Genomic DNA, 25467 nt, shown 5'->3' with positions numbered 1-25467 from the left:
TTAAAAAAATAGCCCATGCATCTCTTCTCCAAATTGACTCATGTGGTCTATATTAAACAGATTCTGCAGAATCAGGCAATATAGTGCAGTTTGTAATCCTTACGACTGCAAATCCTTATGATATGCAAAAATGTGAAATGAAATTCATGGTTTCCAGTCTGAAAGCAGCAAATGTAGTCTCTGAAACATATCAGTGATGTTACATGTCAACATTAAAATCATAATTTCTAAAGTTTTTTTAGCAAACAGAACAGTGAGGTGTATGAGATTTCAGCCTAAAGAAGCAAATGAAAAGTTGCTGCAGAAAAAAAAAGGGACAGAGAGGTAGAGGAAGAAGGGAACAACAGGCAGAGGAGTAGAGGAGAAGCAGAAAGAAGATCATGGGACAAAGAAAGAAACAAGATAAAAATAATAGTGCTTGGGAAGGCAAGCATATTTTCTTCTGAGTGATGCTGGTAATAATGATAAGACACTTGTAAAAATAAATCATGGTAATAATAAGGGGAAATTCAGTTATTGCATAAAGGCCAGTTTCTACCCTCAGTCCTTATAGAAACCTCAGTGAACATCAGAGAGTCCTGTCATAAACTGAGAGCAGGAAAAGCAGTAAATGTATTCCCTGACCCACAGATAATCATTAGAAATGGAATTCTACCCTTTGCAGAAAATGAGGTTTTATCATCTGTGCCCTGAATGTTTCAGCCTACACCTTGCCATTAGTCAGATCAGTTGGCACATACACCTGGAGTAAGCAGAAGAAATAAGCACTCTGTTTGCATATGAATAATTTCCCTGGTAGATCAGTTCAGTTCTGTTAATTGTCCATCCATTAATTTCTTGCTAATGTAGTTGATATCGATGACTGCTTTTCTGTGCTAAACAGGAAGCACCACTTCTTCATTCTAGGACACATTCCTTCCTACAACTGCCCTGCTGTTAGCTACCAGTAGCTGCCATTATATTATCTTTCATCTGGCCCAGAGCTGACAACAGATGGCCATCTCCGGGACTGCCATCAGTGTGACTTTATGAAGCATCCAGCTATGGTGTATTGAGGAGCTTCATGGCCAGTTCTGCAAATCTGATTTCCCTTCCCCCTACCCTGCTGCTGGCCCCCCTCACTCCATCTCCATGAATAAGCTCCTTATTCCTGGCTCCACTCTCCACTGGTCCTGTCATTTCCCAACGAGTGGTGGCACATGGTTATCACTGGAAGTCTGCAGCTCCAGGTCTGCCCCCACTTCCCTCTGCAGCACTGGCACAAGGTTGTTGTTGCTCCCAGCATCCTCACTCCTCCATTTTTTTTGCTGTACCAAAAGGTACAGGGATTTGGTGACAGCAAAACTGCTACCTCTTAAGATCTTAGTTCAAACTCTACCTTCTTCCACCGCAGAGCACCTCCTCAAGCTTCAGGGTTTTTTTTTTTGTTTTTTTCAAGACATGCTGCCAAACCAGCATTGAGTATATTAAGTGTGACAGAAGCTAAAATATCGATCAGAGACCTAAAGTGGAGAAAAGTGTAAAATTCACAAGCATCCTGATTCCATTGACATGTTAGATCACTTGGAAAAGCTCTTTCAGCTGTGTGGCTGCTGTGCATTTTGGAGAAAGATATATTGTTTGCTCTTGACAGAGTTTTCTAAAGCAAGGTACCTCCAGAGCCAGCCCATATTTTACAAGAAATTCACATTTGTGTCCTTTATTGTGATATTTGCAGCAAGTCTACAGCTAGTGAGAGTCTGCCCTCAAGCTATGAAGGAGTAAGGCTCCATTGTTGGAGAGAGAGCAGCCGTCTGTGAAAGGCTGAGATGTGGTAGGCAAGATGAATACTGCTTAAAAGCAATGCTTGCCATGCTGTCATTTAGAACGGGAACACTGAGGATTTAAACAAAAGTGAAAGGCATGGTAAATGAATCCTTTAAAACTGGTCAAATTCTCAGCTGCCAAAAATAACAAGTTTTCTCCATTGATAGGTTCATTGAGTAGGAGGAAAGTTGGGAGGGGATGAATTCCCCTAGGGAGGAGGTGCAGATAGTTTGGGAAAACAAGGTGTGGTCAGTGATTCATAAAGAGACACTCCAGTAAACAGCAAACTTGGCTCAAAAGTGGTGCCTTTTTTTTTTTTTTTTTTTTTTTTTTTTAATTGCCTTTTTTGCTTCCTTTACTGTGTTTTTGCCTTTTTTTTTTTTTTTTCCCTGTCAGTGGCAGGGTAAGAGCATCATTGGGCCACTCTGTTCTAAACATGAGTGAAAAAAATATCTGGTGCAGAGTTGCTGCACAACTGGAAGTATATGTTGCAAAAAAATGTGTATGTCCCCCAGTCAGAAGAAGCAGCTTTTAGGTTTAGCATTTCTACCTGTTATTGAAGTCAGTTTCACCATGCTTTTATCAAACCAAGGTGTAAACACTTTGGGTGGGAAAAGAATGGAATTTTGCAGGCTTGTGATTTTTTTTTTTAAGTGGAGCTTCCTTTGTGTTCAAAGCTGAAATTGAGTGTCCTCCACCCTGTTAACAAAGGAAGAGAGAAAGGGATGATTCAGTTCTTGTGAACCAATACTGCTGAGTTACACACATTTCTACGTGCAGCTTTGGTTGTTTTTCTGTGTTGTTATAGTGTCATTTTGCAGGAGAATCACTAGGCACGGTCACGGATCATGGGTGTGTAAGTTTGCTGGGGGATACGCTGTGCCAGGGAATACTCTGCCTCCCCCCCTACTTCCTGTGTGTAGATGTGTGCTGTGTAAGATAAAGGACCTGTGATATTGTTAAATATTAGTGGTGCATTTTGCTTGGCTTTGCATTTGTAAAGGTGAAAGGTGATTGTGCAGGAAAATGGAACAGTATATTTGCTGTGAGACAGGCACTAAGAACTCACTCCCATGCTCAGTTATAATTCATGACTGTACTGGTGGGAAGCCCTTATCCCTCTGTGGAGTTAATGCATCTCTACTGTAACCTGCTGAGAGCACCCTGTGTCCCCTCCCACCATCTGTGCATTCACTTGCGTGCTTTCTCTCTCCCCCTTTACTGTGAGATCTCTTGGTGTTAAAACTGTCACACTACCAGTGCCTGGTAAAGGTGGCTTTATGATGTGTATTAATGCTGAATTGTCATCTGAGGGTGAAGAGGCAGGTAAAGGATATGTTACCATTTGTTTTAAGCTCTTGTTAGAAAATGCTGGGGAGCAAATAGACAGAAAGGTAGATTTGTTGCTTCATACAGCAAACAGCTTTGAACAGAACAGAGAAATTGTCACAGCTCGGGGTTAGAGCTGTTGATGGTAAATGCATCTTTCTTCCCAATCTAAGATGGGGGGTTTATTTAAATGTTTCTTGGTACAGTGGATCTCTGCCTCTCCATGAGAAGATCCAAGCCAATGACATTGAATAATATTGAATAATTGAATAATATTTATTTACCCATCAGCTGAATTTTATTTTCTCCAAGTTGATCTACTCATTTAGCTGAAAAGCTCTCTTGCAGGCTGCAGGTTACTTCTTTGCTGAGACTTGAAATTCATGTCACCAAGTGCTATAAACTAGTACAGTCTTAACTAAACAGGTAGTGTATAAAGATTTTTTATTATTATTATTGCTGTAAGGCACTGTCAAAAGACTGGTGAGACTGTCTAGCTTTGAAAGAATTGCACTCAGCTCACAGAGATTTAGATGATGCTTTATCAACCTGGCACTTTACCACAACATTAAACTCAGAATATGGTTAAAAGACCATGTACTTGACTGTCACGGCAATATTAATTTGCAGTGTTTCACTGGATCTAATCTCATGTAGTCTGTTGTTTGCATTCCTTTAAAACTTATAAATCAAATCCAGACCTGGAATACCAGTGTATGAACTTAACAGATGTGCTGCCATAAGGGACCTGCTAGGTTGTAAACTGCAGAAATGATCTTTTTCTATTTCAGATTTCTAGCTTATTCCAGGGAGATTTGGTAACCACAGAAGTAAGGTGGAAGGTCACACATGAGGACGGTAGCACCCACCCAGTACTTGACATTGGGTGTAATTGTCAGGAAATCCACCTCTAATCATTTTTTTATTCAGCTGTAGCATCCACCAAAGCTCCTGAGCAAAAGTAGGGCAAGAATGACTTCAGTAGCTGTGTGTCCAGGTTTTTTTAGGTGAAAGATCACTTTGAGATGACACAGCTGAGTAGTCAGGCTGAAATCCTAGTTGGTATTTTATTAATTTTGCACCAAGATAAATCTTGAAATTCTGACAAACTCCATGACAGGTGAAATTCCTTCTTGCAGAATCTGCTCAGCAAGAGGCTGCTCATTTCGTTCTGTTCAGAGGCAGGCAACAGGAGGGCAGCTTTATAATCAGCCCTCAAAGGAGCCCTGGCCGCCCCAGAGCCTTGGACTGATTGAATAACTCCTGGGCCTCTTCCCCTAGGCCTCCATCAGCAGGGGTCCTGTGGAAAGCAATCTCCCGCAGACTGGCACTGAAGTGAGCTTTAAACTACTATTTTCTGCTCTCCAGAGGAGCCTGGAGTACTAAAAGATAGATGGACTGCAGATATTTTATGAGAAACTGTCAGAAGAAGAGCAGAGTAAATGTTTTTTTCCCTCCTTCGAGTCACACGCTGCATCACTGTAGAATTTTTCCCAGAATCTTTTACACTGAAAGTTTGAAATTAATTGGTTGCTAACCTTAATTTTCCCCCTCCCTTTTATTTTTCTTTTTTCTCCCTTCACTCTTTTTCTTCTTCTCTTTTTTTCCCCCTTAAATATTCACTCAGAGGCCCTTTGCTTAACCACAGTTGCAGAAAATCAGTACCATTTGCACTGAAATATTTATAATGACAGAATGAAAAATTGGATTCATTTTCTGGCCTGTAGCCGAACAGTCTGCAACTTTGCACAGCATTGTTTAGCATCTCTCATTCCTTCCTTTCATTGGGGTCCTTTTCAGGCACACACACACAAACACACACGCTGCCTGTGCTTCAGAGGACTGTTTAGCAAAATACAGAGCCATTTTTAATTTCAGCCTTGAGGAAACAACTTGTCTCTAACCTTGGCACCATTTGGGGGGAAGCAAAGGGGGAGGTCCCCGGGAAGCATGTAGAATTCCTTTCACAGGAGACATTATGGAGGGTGACATGCAGTAATCTGTCCCTACATTGAAGCAGTGTATGGCTAGAATTCTGCAAGTTGCTTACCAGTACCAGTACCAGGCTGGATAGCAGGATCTTTCCAGAAAACCCTGTTCTGCGACCAATTCCCTCCGTGGCCTTGAGAAGCTCATTTGCCCACAAAGGAGGAAGGTTGTCAAAAGCTCCCTTTTGATCCTGAAGAGAGACTGTAAAAATGCCCTGTGCTTCTTTGCACCTCCAGAAAACAGAAGATGCTGGAACTGTACATATTTACTTCCCTTGAAGCGATGGTGTGAAGGTGAAGTGGTTGATGTTTGCAAAGAGCTTTGAAAATGAAAGTGCAGATCCTCAGGCTCCAATTTGCATCCCCTGCCAGTATAAAAGGTACCTTAGTCAGACAGCCAAGGATTCCCTCAGTACGCAGCAAATCCTGTTTATTTTGCAAGCTGGTTCTGTATCACTCCCTTTTGGTCCTCACAGGCATGTCTCAGACTCCAATGAATTCCAGGGATTTTTAATTGGTATAACAATCCCATGGGGCTATTATGAGCTGGCATAAGTTTGGGCAGTGTTAGGAATGCTTTAACATGCACTGAGGACTATGGTAGCCCATGATTTGAATGTTTAGGCCACATGGATTTACCGTAATATACAATGAACATGTAGGAATTAATCTGAAAATGCACACAATTTAGCAGAGAACTGTTAAGTCTTTACAGATGGGACTCTTGTGCAGAACTTACTAGGGAAATATATCTGTGGAAAGAGGTGTTTCAAAAACCCTTAGAAATTACTCTCTGGTGAGTTTGTAGATTGCCTTGACAATGCATTTGTTTCTGGAAAAACAAGCCCTGTGCCCAAAATCCTTAGCTCTAATGCCTAAAAGGACATTTCTTGAGACAATACTGGGTCCATCTAGGAAGTGGGTTGGATGCAGGGATGGATTCTGCAAGGTGCTGAGAATCTCCTGAAAGCACAAGTGACAGAAATTGCCTGTCAAGGTCCAGAAATGTCATCTTGCTAACTTCACCTATATTAAATTTATGACATAGCTCTATTGCTGACAGCAGGTGACTGTGTACAGTACTAAGTTCTGATCTTTCGATTCCACATCACTGATCTAAGCACAAACTTTTTATTTTTCTGCTTTCTTCTCTAAAAGCCTCTTGATGCTGGCTTCCCCTCAATGCTCTTAGGAGCACAGCCTGAGCAGGTGTGCCTAGAAGCTGTGGGAAGGGGTGGACATCTGCTGTATATCTCAGCTAATGCAGCACAGCATTCTGTGATTTGTGTGCAACACACAATTCTTATCATTCAAAGTTTCCTATGAACTTGCAGATTTGTCTTTATACCATGTTTCCCAAGATACTTTGACAGGTCAGCCTGAAGTGATGAGCATTCTGACACAAACTGTGTCGTGTCTTAGGAATTTTGCCTGCAGTTGTTTTACTTCAGCATTGCTTTGATTTGAAAAAGAACTTTGTACAAAGTGATGTGGTTTTAGGATACAACAACAAAAAAAATATCCAATATGCATGTATTACAGAGATTTCTGCAATTTCCTGCTAAGCCCTTATAATTACTTTCTGATTGTCTTTTTTCTTCATGTATATAAATAAAGAACAGTATAATTTTTGCAATTTTTATCAGTTACTGAGAATCAAAACAAATAGAGATGAGAAAGACCATGAGCTTTAATTGCAAATATTAAATATGTTTTTTAACTGACAATTTGAAAGCAAAGTGCCCTGACTAATCACACTGTAAGGGAAGTCACAGGCCCACAGTAGGCTCTTTCAAATCCAGAAATATTTATTGGTTTGAGCTGACCATGACACAAATATACAGATGTGTAATATACCTTAGGATGCTAAAAAGATTTGTGGGGACAATAGACTACAAACCACAAATGAAGTGACAATACAGATGTACTGGAATGGTGCAGAATTGTTACTGAACATCAGGGACTGGAAGAGTAGCCCACAAAAAATGTTTTATCTCACTGTTGAAGACAGTACCTTTCTAAGAAAGCTGTTTTCTCTGTGGGCCTGAACTGCTGTGTGGGTTTTTGTTTGGAGTGCCAGTCTGTTTACTAAAGTTATTAGTTTATAAATTTTGTCATGGTAAAGTAACTGTGAGAGCTTTAAATTAGAATAAGTGCCACTTCTGTGTGGCAGGTTCCTTTGAGGGCTTATTAGAAAGCAGGCCTCCTGTTGCCTGCCCCTTTATGCTTGGCACTATTGCTGTGGGTACTTGTTTATAGCTAACTTTTGAATTTATATAAGTGTGCACTGTAGTATGATGAATTGCCCTCCAATTGCAAAGATTTTGCTTTTTTTTTTTTCCCTAGGTTCAAGCAAACACTTTACTTTAAAGGGTTTTATTTTGATGAATTAAAATTAACTTGGAGTAGCAAATTACATAAAATCACGAGGGTTATAGATTAGCCTCACCATAGCTGCAGCACATCTTTTTGTAAAGGAATTAAAGTTCTGTGTTTCAGATACCTAGGCACTAAATGTAGATAGCAAATGAGTGTTGTTTCCAGTTATCCTCCTTGTAAATGTGATTCTTTTCACTCAATCTGAAGATTGCCAGACTAAAAACAGCCCTAATGGGCAACAAGGGGTGAAAGCAGCAGCTTCAGGAGATAGCCAAGGAGACAGGAGTACCTGGCATCACAAGCCAGAGCCAGAGGTGAGGGGTGGGAGCATTTCTTCCACTGTCAGTACAGGGTCAAGGCAGGAGCTAATGACATGTCTGACTTGCAACGTGTCACTGGCCAGCTGTCTGACAGGACACAGAATGACCAACCTCAGAGAATGACATTTGGTAGGATCATCTCTCACAGGGAGGAAGGAAAAAGGCATAAAAGGATGCTTCTTTTTGTGGGACTTCTTCTTTGGGGGAGGAGTATTAAATTGTAGGAATTGGACTTCACTGCCTTCCCCATTTTTTAAGGTTCTGTAAACAGGAGAAAGTGAGAGTGAAATTCCTCCCATTTAGCTGTGGCCACATTTCACACTTCTTTTACACAAATGCAATTGAAAAAAACCAAACCAGAAAACAGAAGACAATAGAGAAACCAAACTGAATTCTACAACCAACAACCACAATGACAAACATGAAATTTTCTTATTCTGGTACCACATGCTAGTAAATGCTCCTGATTTATTGATTTACAGTGTGTATCCTCACAAAATTTAGAGAATGACTTTGTTATAAAGGGCAAAATATCATTCTAGTCTCTCTATCTCTCTAAAAGTCACCTTTAAAACATGGCGTTTCTTGGACTTTAAAGGGGAAAGCTCAGATGAGGTTGCTCTAAGAACAAAACATTTCAACATAGGGCTCTTAACTGTCTAACTAATCACCAGCTATGAAGGGATAAAAATTGTCCTTAGTTTCTTTTCCAAGCAGTAGATTTGTAATTCACACACACACCAAGCCTGCCACATAAGCACTGTCCCAGTTCCTGCTATTCCTTGTTTGAAGAGCTGTAGGAATAAGGACGGTAAGAGGTCCAAGATGGGCTGGCACAGTAACTGGTTGTGAAGGAAGTCAGAGCTCAAAATCCATGGGGGCCTCTGCTTATCAGCTCAGAAATCCTTGGCTGTTACCATCAAATCTGCTCAATCTGGCTTTCCTTGCAAACTGTCTTGAAGGAAAAAGATGTACCAATGTGCAACAGAGTTTGGAGCTTTTAGAAGAGGAGGAGACCTAGCAGAGCACCATAGCTTTTCCTTGTATATCCTACACAGTCTAAAATTGACATACCATGGACAAGGGGACAAATTTCCATTTACATTCCTGATTTCAGGATCCAACATATGCTCCCATCCACTTCTGCAATTTTTTAACTGGGTGTGTGCATGTATGCCTGATGGATGGATAATTTCCAAATATGGTTTCCACATGTGAAAGGAAAGTTTGCTGATTTTAAAAGTGGGCTTGTTCAGGGTTTGCTTTCACCTGAGTGAAAATGTTGTTAGCCACTGTAAGTTAATCTTGGGCTGATCCACAACCTCCAGTGTGCCAGGTGCTGTTGTACAAGGCTCCATGCACCAGTTGGCAATGTGTGGAGAATCCAGATTCCAGGCTGTCCCCTGTCACCTGGCAAGCACAATACCCAGTGTTATGTCAGGAAGGTAGGGAGGTGAACTCAGCAATCGATACAAGTGTGTGATTGTGTCTGTCTGCATAATAGGAGTGCAGACAAGTTACAGCACTTTTCTTTCAGGCTGTATCAAGAAACTTGTAATTTCACTTGTAATTTTGTTCAAAGAGATTCTTGTACATGCACCTGTGGAAAACTGGAAAGTATCATTGTTTTAAAGGTTGCCCTTTGCATATAAATCACAGCTCTGTGTGCTTCCCCATTTTAATTGGGTGACCTTTTGAATCCTATGGACAGGAGCTTGAATTCTGGACCTGCAGGTTGGTTGAAGATTTGAAATCAATTCATGTTTTAGCAATTACTCTGCTTAAAAGCAGAGAACTCAAAATGGAAATTTGAGAAGAAGAATTCCCCTTGGAAAGTTCCTTTTCGCAAGTCATAGAAGGCAGAAATTGGTCTTCATTGCAGACCAAATAGATATGTTTAAAATCCAGATTCATTTGTCAGTTTAATCCTTGAAAAGGATCAGGATTTATTGAGTATGAGAGAAAGAGGAAGAGTAAGGAATGTGTAATGTTTCCAACAGGACATTTCTGTGCAATTATCAGTTTAAGCTTCCATTATTTGTCACTAATTACTGCACTGAGCTGTTAAATATTTAGTAGTAGTTTGTTTAATTGGGTTTGACCTATAAAGGAATCTGTGCATAGCATAGCTCCAGTTCCAGGAGCCAGTTCCTCACAGCTAGGCAAATTTGTATTCACATATGATCACATATTGTCAGACAAAGGGGTTTGTTTTTGTTGTTCAGGTTTGTTACCTCTATCTCCCCCATAGATTTATTTGTCTTTAAGGTATCTGAAATCAGAACACAAAGTAGAAATGCTGCCTGTGGATGTAAAAGAGGAGGTCGGTCAAACTAAAACCTGTTTACAGATGTAGTTTAGACAGCACTAGCATGATAAATTAAACATAACAAAGAAAAAAATAAAACAACAGAGCAACAGCTAGCCCATGAACACGTGTCTTGTAAAACACTGACTTAATCCCTGAATATCTTATTAGGCAGCATTGCCTATCAAGGCTTCTTGTCCCCTGCTACTCTAGTGTACAATAGCTGCAGACAAATCTGTATTTGTTCAACTTTGGGTTCTGCTTGCTGTGTCTCACAAGGTGAAGAGACTTCTAACTGTGGCCTCTGCAGAAGAACTGATCAGTATACAAGCAATATTCACTTTGTTTTAAACCCTAAAGACCTGTCTCTATTCTTGCTTGTTCCTGTCTTGAAAATCCCTTGATTTCAGTGGAGCTTTTCTTAATTTATACCAGGGTAACCATAACCATATTCTAAAGTAATAAGACTTTTGATATATTTCTCAGAAGTGCCTCCTTCTGCCTTTTTTGTTTAAGCTTTTATTCCCACTTAATGAACAATTTTCTTATTGGGAAAGAATGCTTGTATATTAATTTCAAACATTTGCAGTATCACAAAGGCCTTGTTTTTCTACAAAGACTTAAACCTGGATCCTGATTATCAGTACAGCCCCTTTGCCATGTGAAAGAACAGATAGGTTTCCCAGTTTTGAAGAATTGTTCTGAACATGCCCTGACCACTGCACTCTCTCCAACCACTTTCTCTTTTATGGGGTAATGTACACACCTTTCCTCTATAGCCAGGCACACCTCCCCTGAAATGGAAGACATTGCTGCAAGTTTCACTGCATTTCAATGAACAGCAGCCAGGGTGAGGCAGGCTTAAGGGAGGAGGTTGCCTGGCACCATAGGTTAAAACAGCCCTTTGAGCTACTCTGATTTATGTCAGAGGCTTAGCTGGGAGCCCCCTGCCAACACTCATAATGAGGAAGGTGCAAGGATGGTGAACAGGCATCGGTGTTTGTGTCTGTTCTCTTCTGGTGACAGTGATGAAAGCCTTATTTGCTGTACCCAGGAATATATGTCATTCTTTTCCATACAACAAATCTGTGATATATGTACTCGCATATAGTAATGAATCCAAAAGGAATCATTGACATTTTACTTGTGACTTACTGGAAGTCTCTGAAGAAAAATAGGTATCAGGGGTTTTGGTTTGGTTTGGGTTTGGTTTTAATTTTCAGTTTGCATCCCTGAGAACATGCTCTTCAATATGAGATTTTTTTACAGGTAGTTTTTCTCTGGGCCAGCTGGAAATGCTGAGTGGAAAAACCAGAACACTGAGAATTTTACATAAATATGATAAAGAATAAAATCTGATTACCAGTCATGCTATTTCAGAAACATTAGCATAATATCAAATCACATAGCTTAGGTGAATTAATTTATATGAATGAATGCAATTCAGTGTAGACTTTCCTAAATTATCATTGTCAACAGTGGTCAGTCATGTCCTAAGATGACCACTTAATTGGCAAACATGTCTGAGAACAGACCCGATTCTCAAAGGCTGGCAAACATCAACTCACCACACATAAATGGTATTTATGGGAACACAGATTCTCTTGGGATTTGGCCCCTTTCTTGTTTTGGAAATACCTCTGGTTTAGTTCAGATCAATTTCCTTGGGAATCTGAAGTTTTGGAGACTGTATTTTGTTAGGTCTGTGCTGGTGAGCAAACTTGGCCTGGATGAAACTCCATGCCTACTTTAGTGTATTTATAAATTCATTGTTACTCCCCCTGCTCTGCCAGCTGCACTACAGTCCTGGAGATGCTGGTATCAGGGAACGCTTTGTCTGGACTTTTTCTGTTCTCTCCAGAACTCCAATGTCTCTGTTCAGTCTCCTACTTTTCACCTGTGAAAAACTGTTAGACATCATCTCTCTTCTAGCTCCCTCATTCACTCAGCATAAGTGTGACCACTGAAATATGAATATATATTCATTTGTGTCAGAAGCATTGTAATTCCTGGGGTGAAACACATCAAAAGCATTTGTTAGTTCCAACATTTCAGATACAGCAGTTCTAGTTAATTTTTTGTAGTTGGTGTTTTATGAAAGGAAGGGTGGAGTCTGAGAGAGGAAATAATTACTCATTTGTTAATCAGCTTCAACTGAAGTTGCTCTTTTTGCATTTCACATATGTGAAAAAGACATAAATGTTTACAGTCTGAATGTCCAATTGTACTCTGTCGGTACAATTAAGGATTATAGAATCATGGAATGAACCTGGATATGACCCTAACCTTCAATTAATTCATTTGATGGAGTGCACTATGGAAGTCATTATCCTTGGTACAGAAACCCAAATCCCACCTATACTATTTTTTTACCTATACAGCAACTGAGCCTTAGAAACCCACATAACTGAATGTTCTTAATTGTTTGCAGCAGCAGTGGTGCCAGTGCCATAATGTGTTGGGGCATTGAAAGTAAGTTTACTGCTTTCAGATGCTTTGAAATGGCCCAGATATTCTACTGAAACCAGCTCCTGACTATGCAGATTTGGTTTCATGTCTGATTTGGGGTTGGCTGAGCCTCTTCCTCTCCTGGGATGAACATCAGGAAAAAAATACTAACCCTGAGGTCTGTGAAGCTGTGAAATAGTCTCCCAGGAGGAGCATTGGAAGCTCTAATTAAAATTGGACTGGGCAAAACACTTGAAATTACACTATAGGCAATAATCCAACACTGGCAAGATGGGTGGAGAAAACGCCCTAATGGGTCTTTTCTGTCTTTAAATTCTATGAATTCTTGTTCTTCTCTTTTATTATGCTATTTCACCTTTTTGTTTAATGGTGACATTGTGTCATCTAGAAAGTATTATAAGACACTATTGTGAGCTTAGTGAGATGATGTTAAATGTCAAAAGAAAATGCAATAGTTTTTCTGCAGGTTCATAGTGATTATATGGAGATAGGAAAAGAGAAACTGACTGTAAGCGAGGGACACGAGTGCAGTGGTTTTGATCTGTAAGACAGTGGCAAATGCATTGCATGCCTGCAATATGCATGTTTATAATTTTGACACTGTTTCATATTCTCTTCTTATGAAGAACAGCCACATTCCACCAAATCTAGCACAGGTGTGGGAAAGTCATTTACTGTAGCTGTGTAGATCGCTCTGATTGCTGGAGACATTCTACCTCAGTGTTTCACATATCCCCAAAGACCTGAACTAAATAATATATTTTTACATCCTAATTTATAGTTTGTGTTTAATCTTTGTATCGTACAAATCTAAGTAACTCATCGATTCAATCCTTTAGTATAATCATATTACAGTTTACCAGGAAAGAATCCTTCAGCAATATTATGGAGCCTTGGCAGGAAACTCTATGCTGCAATATTGAAGCAGCACAAATCTGAAGAAACAGTATGAAAATAATCTTTCGTGCTCATAGTGCTTTTTTTATAGTTTAGTCTGAATAAGTTTCATTTATTTGGTTTTGGTGCTACCACTTAATACTTCTCTTCCCTCCTCCCTCTCCTTTCCATGTGGTATAATATTCCAACAGTGTCCAATACAGAGCTTTCTGCGTGAGAGGTCATGGCAATCAGGATAAGTAATAAAGCATTGGACCAAAGTTCTGGAAACTGTGTTGATCCTGTGCTAGGCTTTGCTAGGCTTGCCTTTCCACAAGCATTTCTTTCTTCCCCTTTGGTTCTGGAAAATCCAACATCCTCTTCTTAGCTGCAGACAGTTTGAAAAGTGTAGTACAGGATAAGAAGTTGGAGTAAAAAAGAAGGGAAGAGAAGCAGAAAATCTTGATTAGAAAGTATAATTTAATAGAACGTGTATTGAACCAAATGTATTGATTAATGTGGTAGATATAGTACTTATATTGATTCAAACTAGAGATTTAGTACTAAAAGCTGTAAGCCAAAAAGCTGTTGCAGATTGCTACAAAAGTCAGTTTAATGCTGTCCTTGAGAATGCCTTCACAAAGAAATTCTTCTAATGTTTGAGGAGTAGGTAGAATGCGGTATATGTCAGTTTGATCCCGGAGGGTTTTATTTTGTACTCTAATAGCTGTTACGAGCCTACATTATATCCAAGGAGTAATTTTCCTTAGGGGTGCCCAGCTCGCTTTGTGTCAATATTCTAGCATTTTAAGTCACGTACAGTATATGCTTCTGGGAACAGTGCAGGAGCCAGCCAGACTCATAATGGTCTGCATTCATTAATAAAGGCAGAAGCTTCTGTCCCTCCATTGCCCACTACAGGGATGCCTCCCTGGTCTTCAGGGACCCGTACAGACACATTTAAAGAAAGCTTTATTTTGAGTGGGCAGGAGATGAAATGCAGGACTTGCAGGCATTTCCTAAGTCAGCTATATGCCCGAGCACAGGGTGACCTTAATGGGTCAAAGAAGAATGCAGGTCAAAAGACTTATTATCTAGCCTGTTGGAAACCAATTGCTTTTGTTAAAAAAAAAGTAAATTGTAGCGCTTAAAGGTTGATAGTAATGTAGAGTTCTGTTTTACAACCTGGAGCTGGATTGCAGTGAAGTGGGGTGCATTTTTATTTTTTTGATTGCAAAAAAATACAAGATGGTCTGTAATGTACACAGATAAAGGATTCCAGATAAGTGATAACATGTAGGGTACCATAATTACTTAATCAGTGATGATTGATTACTCATGTTTGTGTTCTTGAACTAAGGAAAAAATAACATGCTGCTGTGGTACTGTTACCATCTGTTGAAATAATGCACCTACATTTCATCTTTATACCTCTTCATGTGTACCCTCTTTGCATTGTTTGTCAGGTACAGCCATGTCTTGTCTCATCTGCTCATAAAACACAGAAGTCCCATTTAAATTGAAACCGCAGCTCACATTAAGGATTCTAATGGGCTACTGAGTCTGTGGCTATCTGTGGATATTTTTTTCTTCGTTAATTTTGATGCTGTGGGCAGGAACTTTTTGCTAGCTATTACTTCTCATGTTCCCTCTGAAACACAAAGGCATCCACCAAACAAGTATTATTACCTCTTTTGTCTCCAGCCTTTCTGCAAAGAAACCTTTTAGTATTTGTTTGCCAAGGAGATTCTTCCACACAGTATTATCCTGAAATTCTTTGTATGTTTTCAAGTCCTTAACACTAACAACAGGGACATCTCAAAGCATTTTCATCCGGAAAAGTGGGGGCATGTAATTTTATAGTAGGTCACATAACAGTTGGGATCCTGGATACAGCGATCAAAAATAATTACTTCTAGGAATAAGGCAAATGCAATTAAAGAGTTTATTTTGCTTGTGAAATATATGGAATTCAGGTTTTCCCAGGTAGTATACCTGCTTTCCAGATAACACTGACACATTGTAATTGGGGATGTAGGAGTTTTCCTGGTTTGTGTCTACATGATAACAAATGCAGTGACACACACACACCCCTCCTGCTTCCCTGTTCCTCCATTTTGTGCATGGAAAGCTTGAATTTCTATTTGCAAACTAGTGTCTCCTCATGAGATCCCAGCTCTTGGAAATTGGAACGCAGCTGTTGCTGAAGTCCAGAAAAGATTATATTGAAAAAAAAATAGATTTTCCTCTTTCCATGGCTAAGCAGGAAATGCTTTGTAGGGAGACTATCACATAATTAAACAGATGTGCTTATGCACAATCAGAATTGGGGGAGGCAAAGAAGGGGAGCATACGATGCCTCCTGCACTTCGCTAAATGACTTCTCTTTGGCAAGTGGAGGTACTAATTGCTCAAAACTCAGGCAAAGCTGGTTAAAGTTTCTGGAGGAGGCATGTTTCAGGCTAGCCTGGTGTGTGTTTAGTGAAAGGCAGCTCACTCTCCAAGGCATGCAGGGGATGACGAGTGTGCTGCGCATCCCTGCTGGTGGGAGCTCCAAACTCCACTTTCCCTCCTGCCCCATCTCCTGCTGCCAGGGAGGCAGGAACACACGAGGCAGAGAGGCCATCACAGCAGAGATCGGCCGCGTGGATAATAGAGAATTTTTGCCCTAAATTTTTAAACACAACACCCCTCATAAAAACAACAACAGTTCATAACTGGGATTAATGTTCGCAATTTTCAGTCACTTAGACGTGGGGTCTCCAATAGATGGCTTTTGGTAGAGTGGAATATGGCTCTCTGTGGGATTACAGAATTTTCCTCCTTTTCTTATCTCTCCCCTCCCATCCTTCTCCTGCTTGTCTTGTCAATGTTATGTTCCTGAAGTGCTTCCACTTTGTATTTTTTTGCAACTCAGCCAAGAAGGTATTTCTTCCCAGTCCCCCATGCTTAGGGACCTTTAATTACTTTGGAAACTGTGTTTTGTTTTGACTGTTTACAACACATATTGTTGCCTTTTTAAAGCCTAAACTGTTCAAAGCATTTTCTCTGTTCCTATCCTATCCCATTCTTCTCTGCAGCCCTTGTTTGGTTTTTTTTCTATTATTTCTTCATTATCTCCAGAGAATCTAATTTTGTGCCAGGGCACAGAAGTCAGGGACACTGAGAGCTGGGGCAAGTCAATCCTTATGCTGTGTTTTATTTTGTCTCCTTCATATTTGGGCATTTTTATTTTTTAATCAAAAATGTCATTGCATCGAGAGTTACAGCTGCAATTTTAAAACACCTTTTGACTGCTTCATATGCAACGGTTCATCCAGCTTCATACTGATTATGCATTTTTCACTTAGTGAAAAGAAATAAAAAATGGGCATGACTGACATGCTTACTCTCAGTAGACTGGAAACAAAAGAACCCCCCAAATATCTGTCTGCAATGTAACAATTGGTATATTACTTCACCTGCTCAGAAGCAGAGAAGAAAATCAGAATTCAGGCTGCCACCCCATATTTAACTTGTCCTGTTGTTTCTAGGTACTGCAGGGTCTCCTATAAGCCTGTGGTGTTATGCTGTAAGTGCTGCAATAAATGGACACAACGGGATGACAAAAGGACTGACTGTCAGGCTTAACTCTTAATTTCCTTGCTTTTGTGCTTTAAAGTCAGAGCCCATTACCTGCGACAAGCCAACATTTTTGGCTGCATCTATTGTTAGTGCTTTACAGCATTTTGAAATGATTTTATGGGAAGGATGAGGAACTAGATGAAATCAAGTGGTGGAGTGTATTTTTTTAACACTCTTTGGCCTTGGATAGTCTGGAATTTCTGCCATCAGCATTAAATCATTTTGTATTCACATCTGGAAATTGCATCTTTGAGTGTCACTGGGTCATTTTCCTTTAATCTTGAGAATGGCACTACATTAAAAATTCCTCAGACTTATTGTAAGATCCTTTCCTTGCCAAATGTCCCATGAACTATTATTTGTGTGCGTGCACAGTTTAGTGAGAGTGAAGGAGGATAGGAGAGAGGATTTTCAGGCTGGTGTGCAGTCACGCTGTATTTCACATTCTTTTCACCAAGGCTGTTTTCCTGTGCCCTTTCATGGGTGGCTCTGGAGGGTATGGTTCAGTAGATGTTCACTTTGTTGTAAATGATGACTGTCTTGTGGGACCAGGTTCATCCTAGAGTGCGTTAGTCCAAAGAGGTTTGAAGACAGATTAACTTAATAAAGTGGAGTGAAGGGTCTAGATCTGCTGGGAGCAAATCATGGGATGTGACACCACTGCCCTCTGGGTCACTGGCCCAAATCTGGCCCCGATTACTAAGGGGAAAATTCATCACTAATCAGTGGCTGCCCTGTTGTCTGAGAAGTAGCATTTACAGACATTTTCTAGTTATCTGTGGATGCAGGGTACATTGTAGAAATCTTAAGATGTATTAGATTGGTCCTTTGCTCTTAGGTCGATGCTTGTGAAGGATCTGAGCCAGTACAGGCAGCACAATAGCATCTTTCTGAAAGTGGTCAACTTGGTTTGAGGGGTGAGGAGGAAAGAGGGTGAAACTGGTATTTGCTGCTTGATTTGGTGATCACTTGTACAGGAAAGGAGAATTTAAGACTCCAAAGTCCATGCTGTGATTCTACACATAAGGAAGGCACTGCATTCTCTTGAGGAAAAATACCTGTGGGTTTTGGCGGCCAAAGGGCAGGCTGTGCCAGCCCCTCCTGTTTTCTCATCAGTCTCTGAGCTCTCTAGCAGAGCAGCTCTTACCAGACTATACTATTCCCATACCATGTGGGGGAAATAGGTTTTACTGCAGGAGTGCATTTGAAGCAGTGCCACAGTCTAGGGAGCACAAGCCAGTTAGCGTAAGACTTTTATGGCAAATATACTTCTCAGTTTTGCAATGCATAAACCATGAGCCATGTGTAAGCAGACACCAGCATCACTGACCTGGTCTGCAGTTTCACTGGGGCAGGTCAGCCCACAAACTACCTGTAGAGAGTGTGTTGCCATTTTTATGGCACATGTGAAGGATACTGGTGTGAAACAGATGGGGAGAACTCCACTTTTCAATAATGATGCTGTTTCTGGCTAATTTAAACAAGGAGGGGTCAAGAATACTCTTTTATCTGGCCCATCATTTTGCAAGATAAGTTGGGAAAATTGTTTTTGCATCCCTCTTTCACACAGAAATGCCTGTCTTGTGACTAAGTTGTTTCTTTTGTTTTTGTTGCAGAATCATACGATGACCCAGCACAGCAGTTAGTGCAAGGCCTGTCTCTTCCAGAGGATTCTTTGTGGCACAAAAAGGGAACACATTTTACTCTTTGCACGAAACTTTCATTGTTAATGTATATTATTCAGAATCATTGTATTGTACCATAAAACTTGTATTATCGAAACTGTTGGATGTTCATGTGTTTGAACTTTTGAGCACCGGATAGACTTCCTGTATATAAAGTGTTGCACATGTATTATGTTGTCTGATACTAAAATGGTCTTATAAAGACAAGTGGACTTGGGCCCTATTCAGGAAAGATACAAATAATAATAATACTGTGTGAGGGGAAAAAAATAGCTTAAGAAAAAATATCATTTTCAAGGAGGAGGGAGAAGGTAATAGCTATGTTCCATTGCAGCTCTGTTTGGCCTCCCTTTCGTTTAAACTTCAGTCTAGAAATCTCTCTTTTGGTATACAAACGGATGAATCTAAGACTATTTTTTATTGCTGAAGATTCTTGCAAAAAATATGAAGAGACTCTTTCTCACAGAGCAGGAACCCACAGTTGAATAAGGCCCATATATATATTTGTAAGCCTTGCGATATGACAGATAGCATTACCATATATGCAATAGTTGTTACGTAGTTTGTCAAAGAATTTTTTTTCCTGGATACCATTTGAAGCTTTGAGTGTTCAAGACTTTCCTTAATGATTTCACACGGCCAAATTCTTGAATCAGTTGAACTAACCTGTATGTTACTGTTATTAATGTTTACTCTGCGGTCTGAACCTGGAGATTACTGGAATTGTTTTCCAAAAGGAAATAAATTCAGTTTACCATTATGTGTGAGTGTGCTTTGTGTCTTGTCTTTTTCCTCAGAAAGTAACATTATTATTATTACTGGTGCTGTGTTACCTAAAAAACCACCAAGGTCTGGAATCCCATTCTATCAGTATCTGTTCTGTCTGCTCAATAGGAATAGGTTGCTTTTCTCAAAGGTAGGTATAGATATAAATGATATAAATCTGCTGGCTCACTGCAAAGCAAGGTGTGCTTGAGAGCAATATTCACTGTTTTCTGGGTTTGTTTCTTTTATTTTTCTGTGTCAGCAATTTCATACTTACACACTTGACACATTGGTTGCTAGAGGAGTCACCACGCATGTTCCGTGTATAATTATCAGTAAATTTAAATGAAGTATCCCTTAGTGAGCTGGCTCTGGTACTGATGAGAGGGAGCCAGCACAGCTCTGGCCAGCAGAGCTTTTAAGCTGACATATCTCACCCTCTCCTCTGACATGGGTGGCAGAATTGGAGTTGTGCACACTGCAGGGTGATGCTCACTGACACCCTGCCCCAGGGTGAGCTCTCACAACACCCCATAGCTTTGCTCAGGTCTGAACTGGCTCCTGACTGCCTGCAGTTTCAAGGAGAAGAAAAAAGGGGATAAAACTCTCCTTGCCTACCCCTGTCGCCTGCTACCCCAGCTCACCTGCAAACAAGGACCAAAAAACATTGTCCAGCTATTCTATTATCTTATCCTATTGCTGGAATTTTACTTTTATCTCATGAAAACCAGTACTGCTGAAATACTGCCTTTAAACAGCCACATATCACAACAAGTTCAAATGTCTAGAACTGCTCACCTTGTGTTGTCTGGGTAGATATAAAGTGTGATTTCCAGTTTGCTGAATGTAACAATTTGACTCCTTACAAATGGAGGACAGAGAGAAAAGAAGTAAAGTCAGAAAGTGTCTGGTTACCAGATATTTCAAGAAAAAATGTGTCATATTTAAAATTCCAGCTTTGAAAATATTGTGCAGATTTTGTTAAATGCAAGAAAGAAATTCCCAGGTTTTGTATGAATATCTCATTTGTGCTGACAAAAGGATAAATGCAGGCATGAATACATAAGGCTTGTAAAATGCCAGCTCTATTTATAAGTCAGAAACCGTTCCCATTCTTATTCTCATTAATATATTACTCATCTCAGCCAAATTGAATGTGATGATATGTTCTTTATTTTTGACAGATACCTTAAAGGATATAAGGCATTTCAGCCTTCATGTGTGAAAGTGTGACATGTTGGTTAAGACTGAAAATAACATGTTTGTAGTAGAGTTCAAGTATATAAGAAATATTACACCCTACTGTTTTTGTAAATGCCAGAGTGCCACTGAGTTGAGACAGATGGTAGCAAGGAAAGATGCAATCTTATAATCAAAAGCTAAAATATGTCAAAAATATGTTAGCAAGCAAAACATAGTCTATTACTAGCGTCTCATGTCATGACAGCTTGCAAAACACGCAGAGATGTTGAATTTCTAGATACGTAAATAAAGGAACAGTAAACACAGCAACAGCAAATGTGATGAAGACTTCATGCATCAATTGTCCCTTGAGGTCTGTGCAGGGGAATAGAGGGGTCTTGTGGCCACAGGCAGCCCCAGGTGGCTTCTGAGAGCTGGCTGCTGGTATCAAGTGCTGGAATCCTCTTACCTTTTCTAAAGTAACAGGTTTCTCAGTGATACCTAAATAGCTGTTTAAATAGATTAGGGAAGACATCCGAACTTCCCAATGAGAACTGAGTACTGCTTGGGGAATTACCACAGCATTTAGAAAAATCAACAGGAGAGGCAGATCATCTTGCCTGTTGGAAGAAGAGACACGGCACTCTGTGCATGTGTGCATTTCAGCTGTGGCATGCCTTTCTCTGCCCTGGGTTAGCAAAAGCTAAGAGAAGCCCCTCCTCATGCCCTTAGCCTAATGTAAAAGGATAAATCTCTTCAAGGGTTGTGTGAGTAGACTGATGGACAAGGTATCCTTTTACCTCTGAGACCAACTATATTCCCAAGATTTCAAGTGGACAGGGGCTTTGCTCCAAGTAATACTTTAATAAAGCAATTAGTCCTTTTGCTTGTTTGCCAGAGCTATGTTTAGGAAATGTCACAGACCTAAAGCAGATATAAATACAGAATTTATACTGCAGAAGTGAAATGACCTACCCACACAATATCTAAGCACTGGATTTATGAGGAAATGCACTGATTCTTGATCTGAACAAAAGATAGTCCAGGAATAAACATGTATTAGGCCTTTATGACATTCAGCTACCCAAACCCAGAATTGCTGCCATCATACATGTGTTCATAGCTAGTTGCCTGTAATTTAGACTTTCCAATCCATTTTAGATGGTCAGTGTACATGGAGGTTATCAGATTTTTTTTTTTTTTTTTTTTTTTGCTGTCGCTGCTTTTCCTGAATTACAAGTCACTTTGCAAACCCCATGAAAAACATTTCAAAAGCTCTGCTTAGGACACTTTAATAGTTATCCCTCCCTTCTTAATAGTCGGGAGAAAGCTGAAGTTCTTTTCATGTCTCAATGACTGGACTTTATTAGTAATTCTGGCATGACCACTCACTTGGTTTCATTGCCACTGTCCTCAACAACAGAAAAAGGGAGACGTCCCTTCCTTACCAACATATGGCATTTTCTATTTATAACAAGATTAACAATTCATTCACACCTTGATTGAATCCCACTTTATTGAGATGTCACAACAGATTCTCACAGCCTGCAAAGGGAAAGACTTAGAAATGTTAATATTGTGACAACCAGGGCACATAAAAGTAAATTAATTATAATTGGTGACAATTAAAAATAGCTCAGTGTGAAAACAGAATATTGTGCTGCTGTAGCAACCCTGTCTAGGATGAGGCAATGTGAAGGACTCCACAGAATAAGACTGTCCATGAATTTGGAAATGTTACCTTGATTCCTGCTTAATGTGCTCAGTCATACACTGATGCTCAATTAGTGCTCACACGCCCTTTACATCTTGGTGGGCAATGTGCCATTCTCTTTAAAGTATTTGCTTCACTGCTCCATAACAGCACAAAAATAAACAAGTTTAGGCCTATTCAACCAAATTTTCCCTTTAATACATTCACTTTCCCTCCCTATGTCACTTTCCTTATTGGTATGCAGAAGATCTGTTTAATTATTATTATTATTGTTGTTGCTGTTGTTATTAGTCGTAGTGAACTGTGAATGCTACAGCAACAGAGTCCCCCAGGAGCTGGACAGTCCCTGGCCACCAACTCTTGTGTGCAGATCTTCTTCTGTGTGTGCCACACAAAAGCCTGACAAGGTCTCACTCATGTTTCAAGGCTCGTTCTCTTTTCAGAGCTATTTGTTATTGTCTCCACCATCACAAGTTTAAAAAAGGAAAGTTAATTAAATATGGAACAAGACTGAGCAACATCTTTTAAACCATCATGTCATTAGAATTGGATCCCTCTGAGAGCTGCTTAAAAGGGTTTTGAGAACAATGACTGTTCAACCAGATATTTATGGGCATAGTTATGTAAACACACTCTTTATTGTCTATGTATATTTAATATAATTATCAGTTTTGTACTTGGACTCTCAGGAGACCCAACAAATCACAGTGTTGCTTTGAAAATGTCAGCAGAAAAGACAATTATGTTGCGAGCAAATATTCATAAATTATATTAAAAAGTCCTGTGAAAATGTACCCTGTGTTGCAGAACTGCTTTTGCACTAGCAGAATCATCACTGCCTTTCTGACTTAAACTTCTTGCCAGCAGCAAGGAAGTTGCTTGGAAAAAACCCTTTAACACTATGGAGGCTTCTGTCTCTGACTATGGGACAGTGCAAATTGTAAACAAATTCAGAAAGCTTATTCATTTAGTTAGTAATATGCTGGGATAGTTTTAGAGATTACTAAATCAGGCTTCTTGAAATCATAGGTAAAAACTGCTTGCATGAGACTGCCTAGGTCACTTCTCTTCTGAGGTTATTCCTGACAACTTGCCATGTTTTGCTCATTATGTCTTAGGAAAAAAAAAAGAGTGGAGAACTGGGACAGTGTTCAGTAAATTAAATGTGCCACACATGCTAAACCAATACGTGTGCTGGAGTTTGATAAACACCTAGTAAGTGCCTGCAAATCATCTCCTACTGCAAGATATACAATCAGCATATCAACATCTTAATTAGCAGCTAATGACATTTGAATGGGAAGGTTAACGTTAAGCACACAAATGCAGTTTGGTAAAGGGTAAAATGAAATACATTGAGATATTTCATTGTCTATTTATTTTCAAGTATAAAACAGATGGCTTTTGTAGTAAGCAATCATCTATGTGAGTAATATCCCAAACCTTAGATGTGATTTGGAAAAAAAACTCCAAGAGTAAAATGTCTTTTCTGGTTCATCTAGTCTATGTGTAGGACAAAGAGATGACAGAATTCTGCTTTTCTGCAGGAAAAGGCATTTCCTCTGTGCCATTATTTTTCTTATGAGCACACAACTAAATTTTAAGCAGGGTCAAGATGGGTTCTAGGCAAGTCTGTGATGCTTCTCTTATTTATTATCTTCTAAGCATAAATTTCCATCTGCAAACTTCTCTGGGATGGTAAAGCAAAGCACATTTATGGTTGTTTCTACTTCTGATATCATACTTGCTTGGGCAGTGATCCTTCTGGATGCCCAGATCAGAACAAATACGAATCACTGAGCTATTGGGAAAGAATCTGCTGCTATAGAAATGGTGCTGTTGACTGTGCCAGCAGCATGGGTTCCTGCTGAGCATCCTACCAAACCATTACTTTTACATGGACCTCAGGGAGCAATGTAGAGTGCTTGCTTTAAGATTTAAAATGTAAAGTAGTTCCAAGATGCTGTAATTTAAAGTCCTATGGCTACACAGGCCATGGCTGTGTCCAAGTGAGCCCTGGAATTCTGGCTGTCTCCAATCTAGTGATCTCTTCCTTTTTTGTTTGCTGTTTAATTTTTGTGTCCATTCTAGGCTCTTGTTCTCAGGCGACCTTCATCCTTGTTTTAGGGACCAATGACACGCTTGTTTAGAAGTGTGGTCAGAAGTTCAGTAACAAATTATGCTGCTTTGTTTGCCAAGTCACTTCAGCACAATAAAATCATATTGCCCCAAGATATAGGAACACCTCCACCAGATGAATTATGTCCTGATTAAGTAATGGGCAGTGGATAAGCAGAAGCAAAGCTGTCTTTGCAGACAATGAGACCAGAGATCAACAAGAACTGAGAGTCAAAATGCATATTGAGATTTTCAATTCAGGGCAATGCCCACCTTTAGAAGTCTTTCATACCTTTTTTTTTCAATATAGAAAACAACTATTAGATGTTTTCTTTTTTTCTTGACTGTCATCATTTCACTCATTACTCCCCATGCTTTAACTGTTTAGGATTATTTTTATTTTCTTAATTATATTTGCGAACCCGTATTTGATTTGGTGACTAGATCATTGTTCCTCATGAATTTAAGATTCCTGTTGATTCATTCATCCTTCATCATGCTTTATTTCCAATCACCTTTGTTCTTTAGATTTAATTCAATATAATTAATTTTCTGGCATAAAATGAAAGACCATGGTTTTGATTAGATGTTAGCTGCTTGATGTGCTATTTGTAAATGTTTAACCTTATTCACAGCTTTTTCTAATCAATATCTGGCTTTTTTTACTTCTGCTTCCCTTCTCATAGTAGTATCTGCCCACAAAACCATCTCCAGAGTCTTTGAGACATTTTCTTCTCCCCGTGACTCTGTCTCCTTCACAAACTCTTACTTCTCTTGGAACATATGGAGGATCAGATGGAGTTTTAGAGCTCCTCTCAAAACTGCCTTGCTGTTATGGTATGTGTTGCTTTGGTATTCACAGCCTGTGAAATCAGAAGAATGACTTGCTCACTTTCATATTTGA

The 25467-nt window shown here is 39.7% G+C and overlaps 1 protein-coding gene across 20 annotated transcripts in view; it reads left to right on the top strand.

Annotated features, from left to right (window-relative positions):
* ZNF521 (zinc finger protein 521) overlaps positions 1 to 19544 on the top strand; it is a 228383-nt gene extending 208839 nt beyond the window's left edge. For all 20 annotated transcript variants that reach the window (XM_079301504.1, XM_079301499.1, XM_079301490.1 and 17 more), the window contains one exon: positions 18716 to 19544. In XM_079301504.1, coding sequence (XP_079157630.1) covers positions 18716 to 18745 — 30 coding nt within the window. In that variant the 3' untranslated portion in view covers positions 18746 to 19544. The remainder of the gene's footprint in view (positions 1 to 18715) is intronic.
* The last annotated feature ends 5923 nt before the right edge of the window (positions 19545 to 25467 follow it).

Source organism: Erithacus rubecula, assembly GCF_903797595.1.
Source record: "Erithacus rubecula genome assembly, chromosome: 3".
NCBI lineage: Eukaryota > Metazoa > Chordata > Aves > Passeriformes > Muscicapidae > Erithacus > Erithacus rubecula.
Note: the sequence above shows the minus strand (reverse complement) of the source record. Positions and strands in the feature narration are given on the sequence as shown.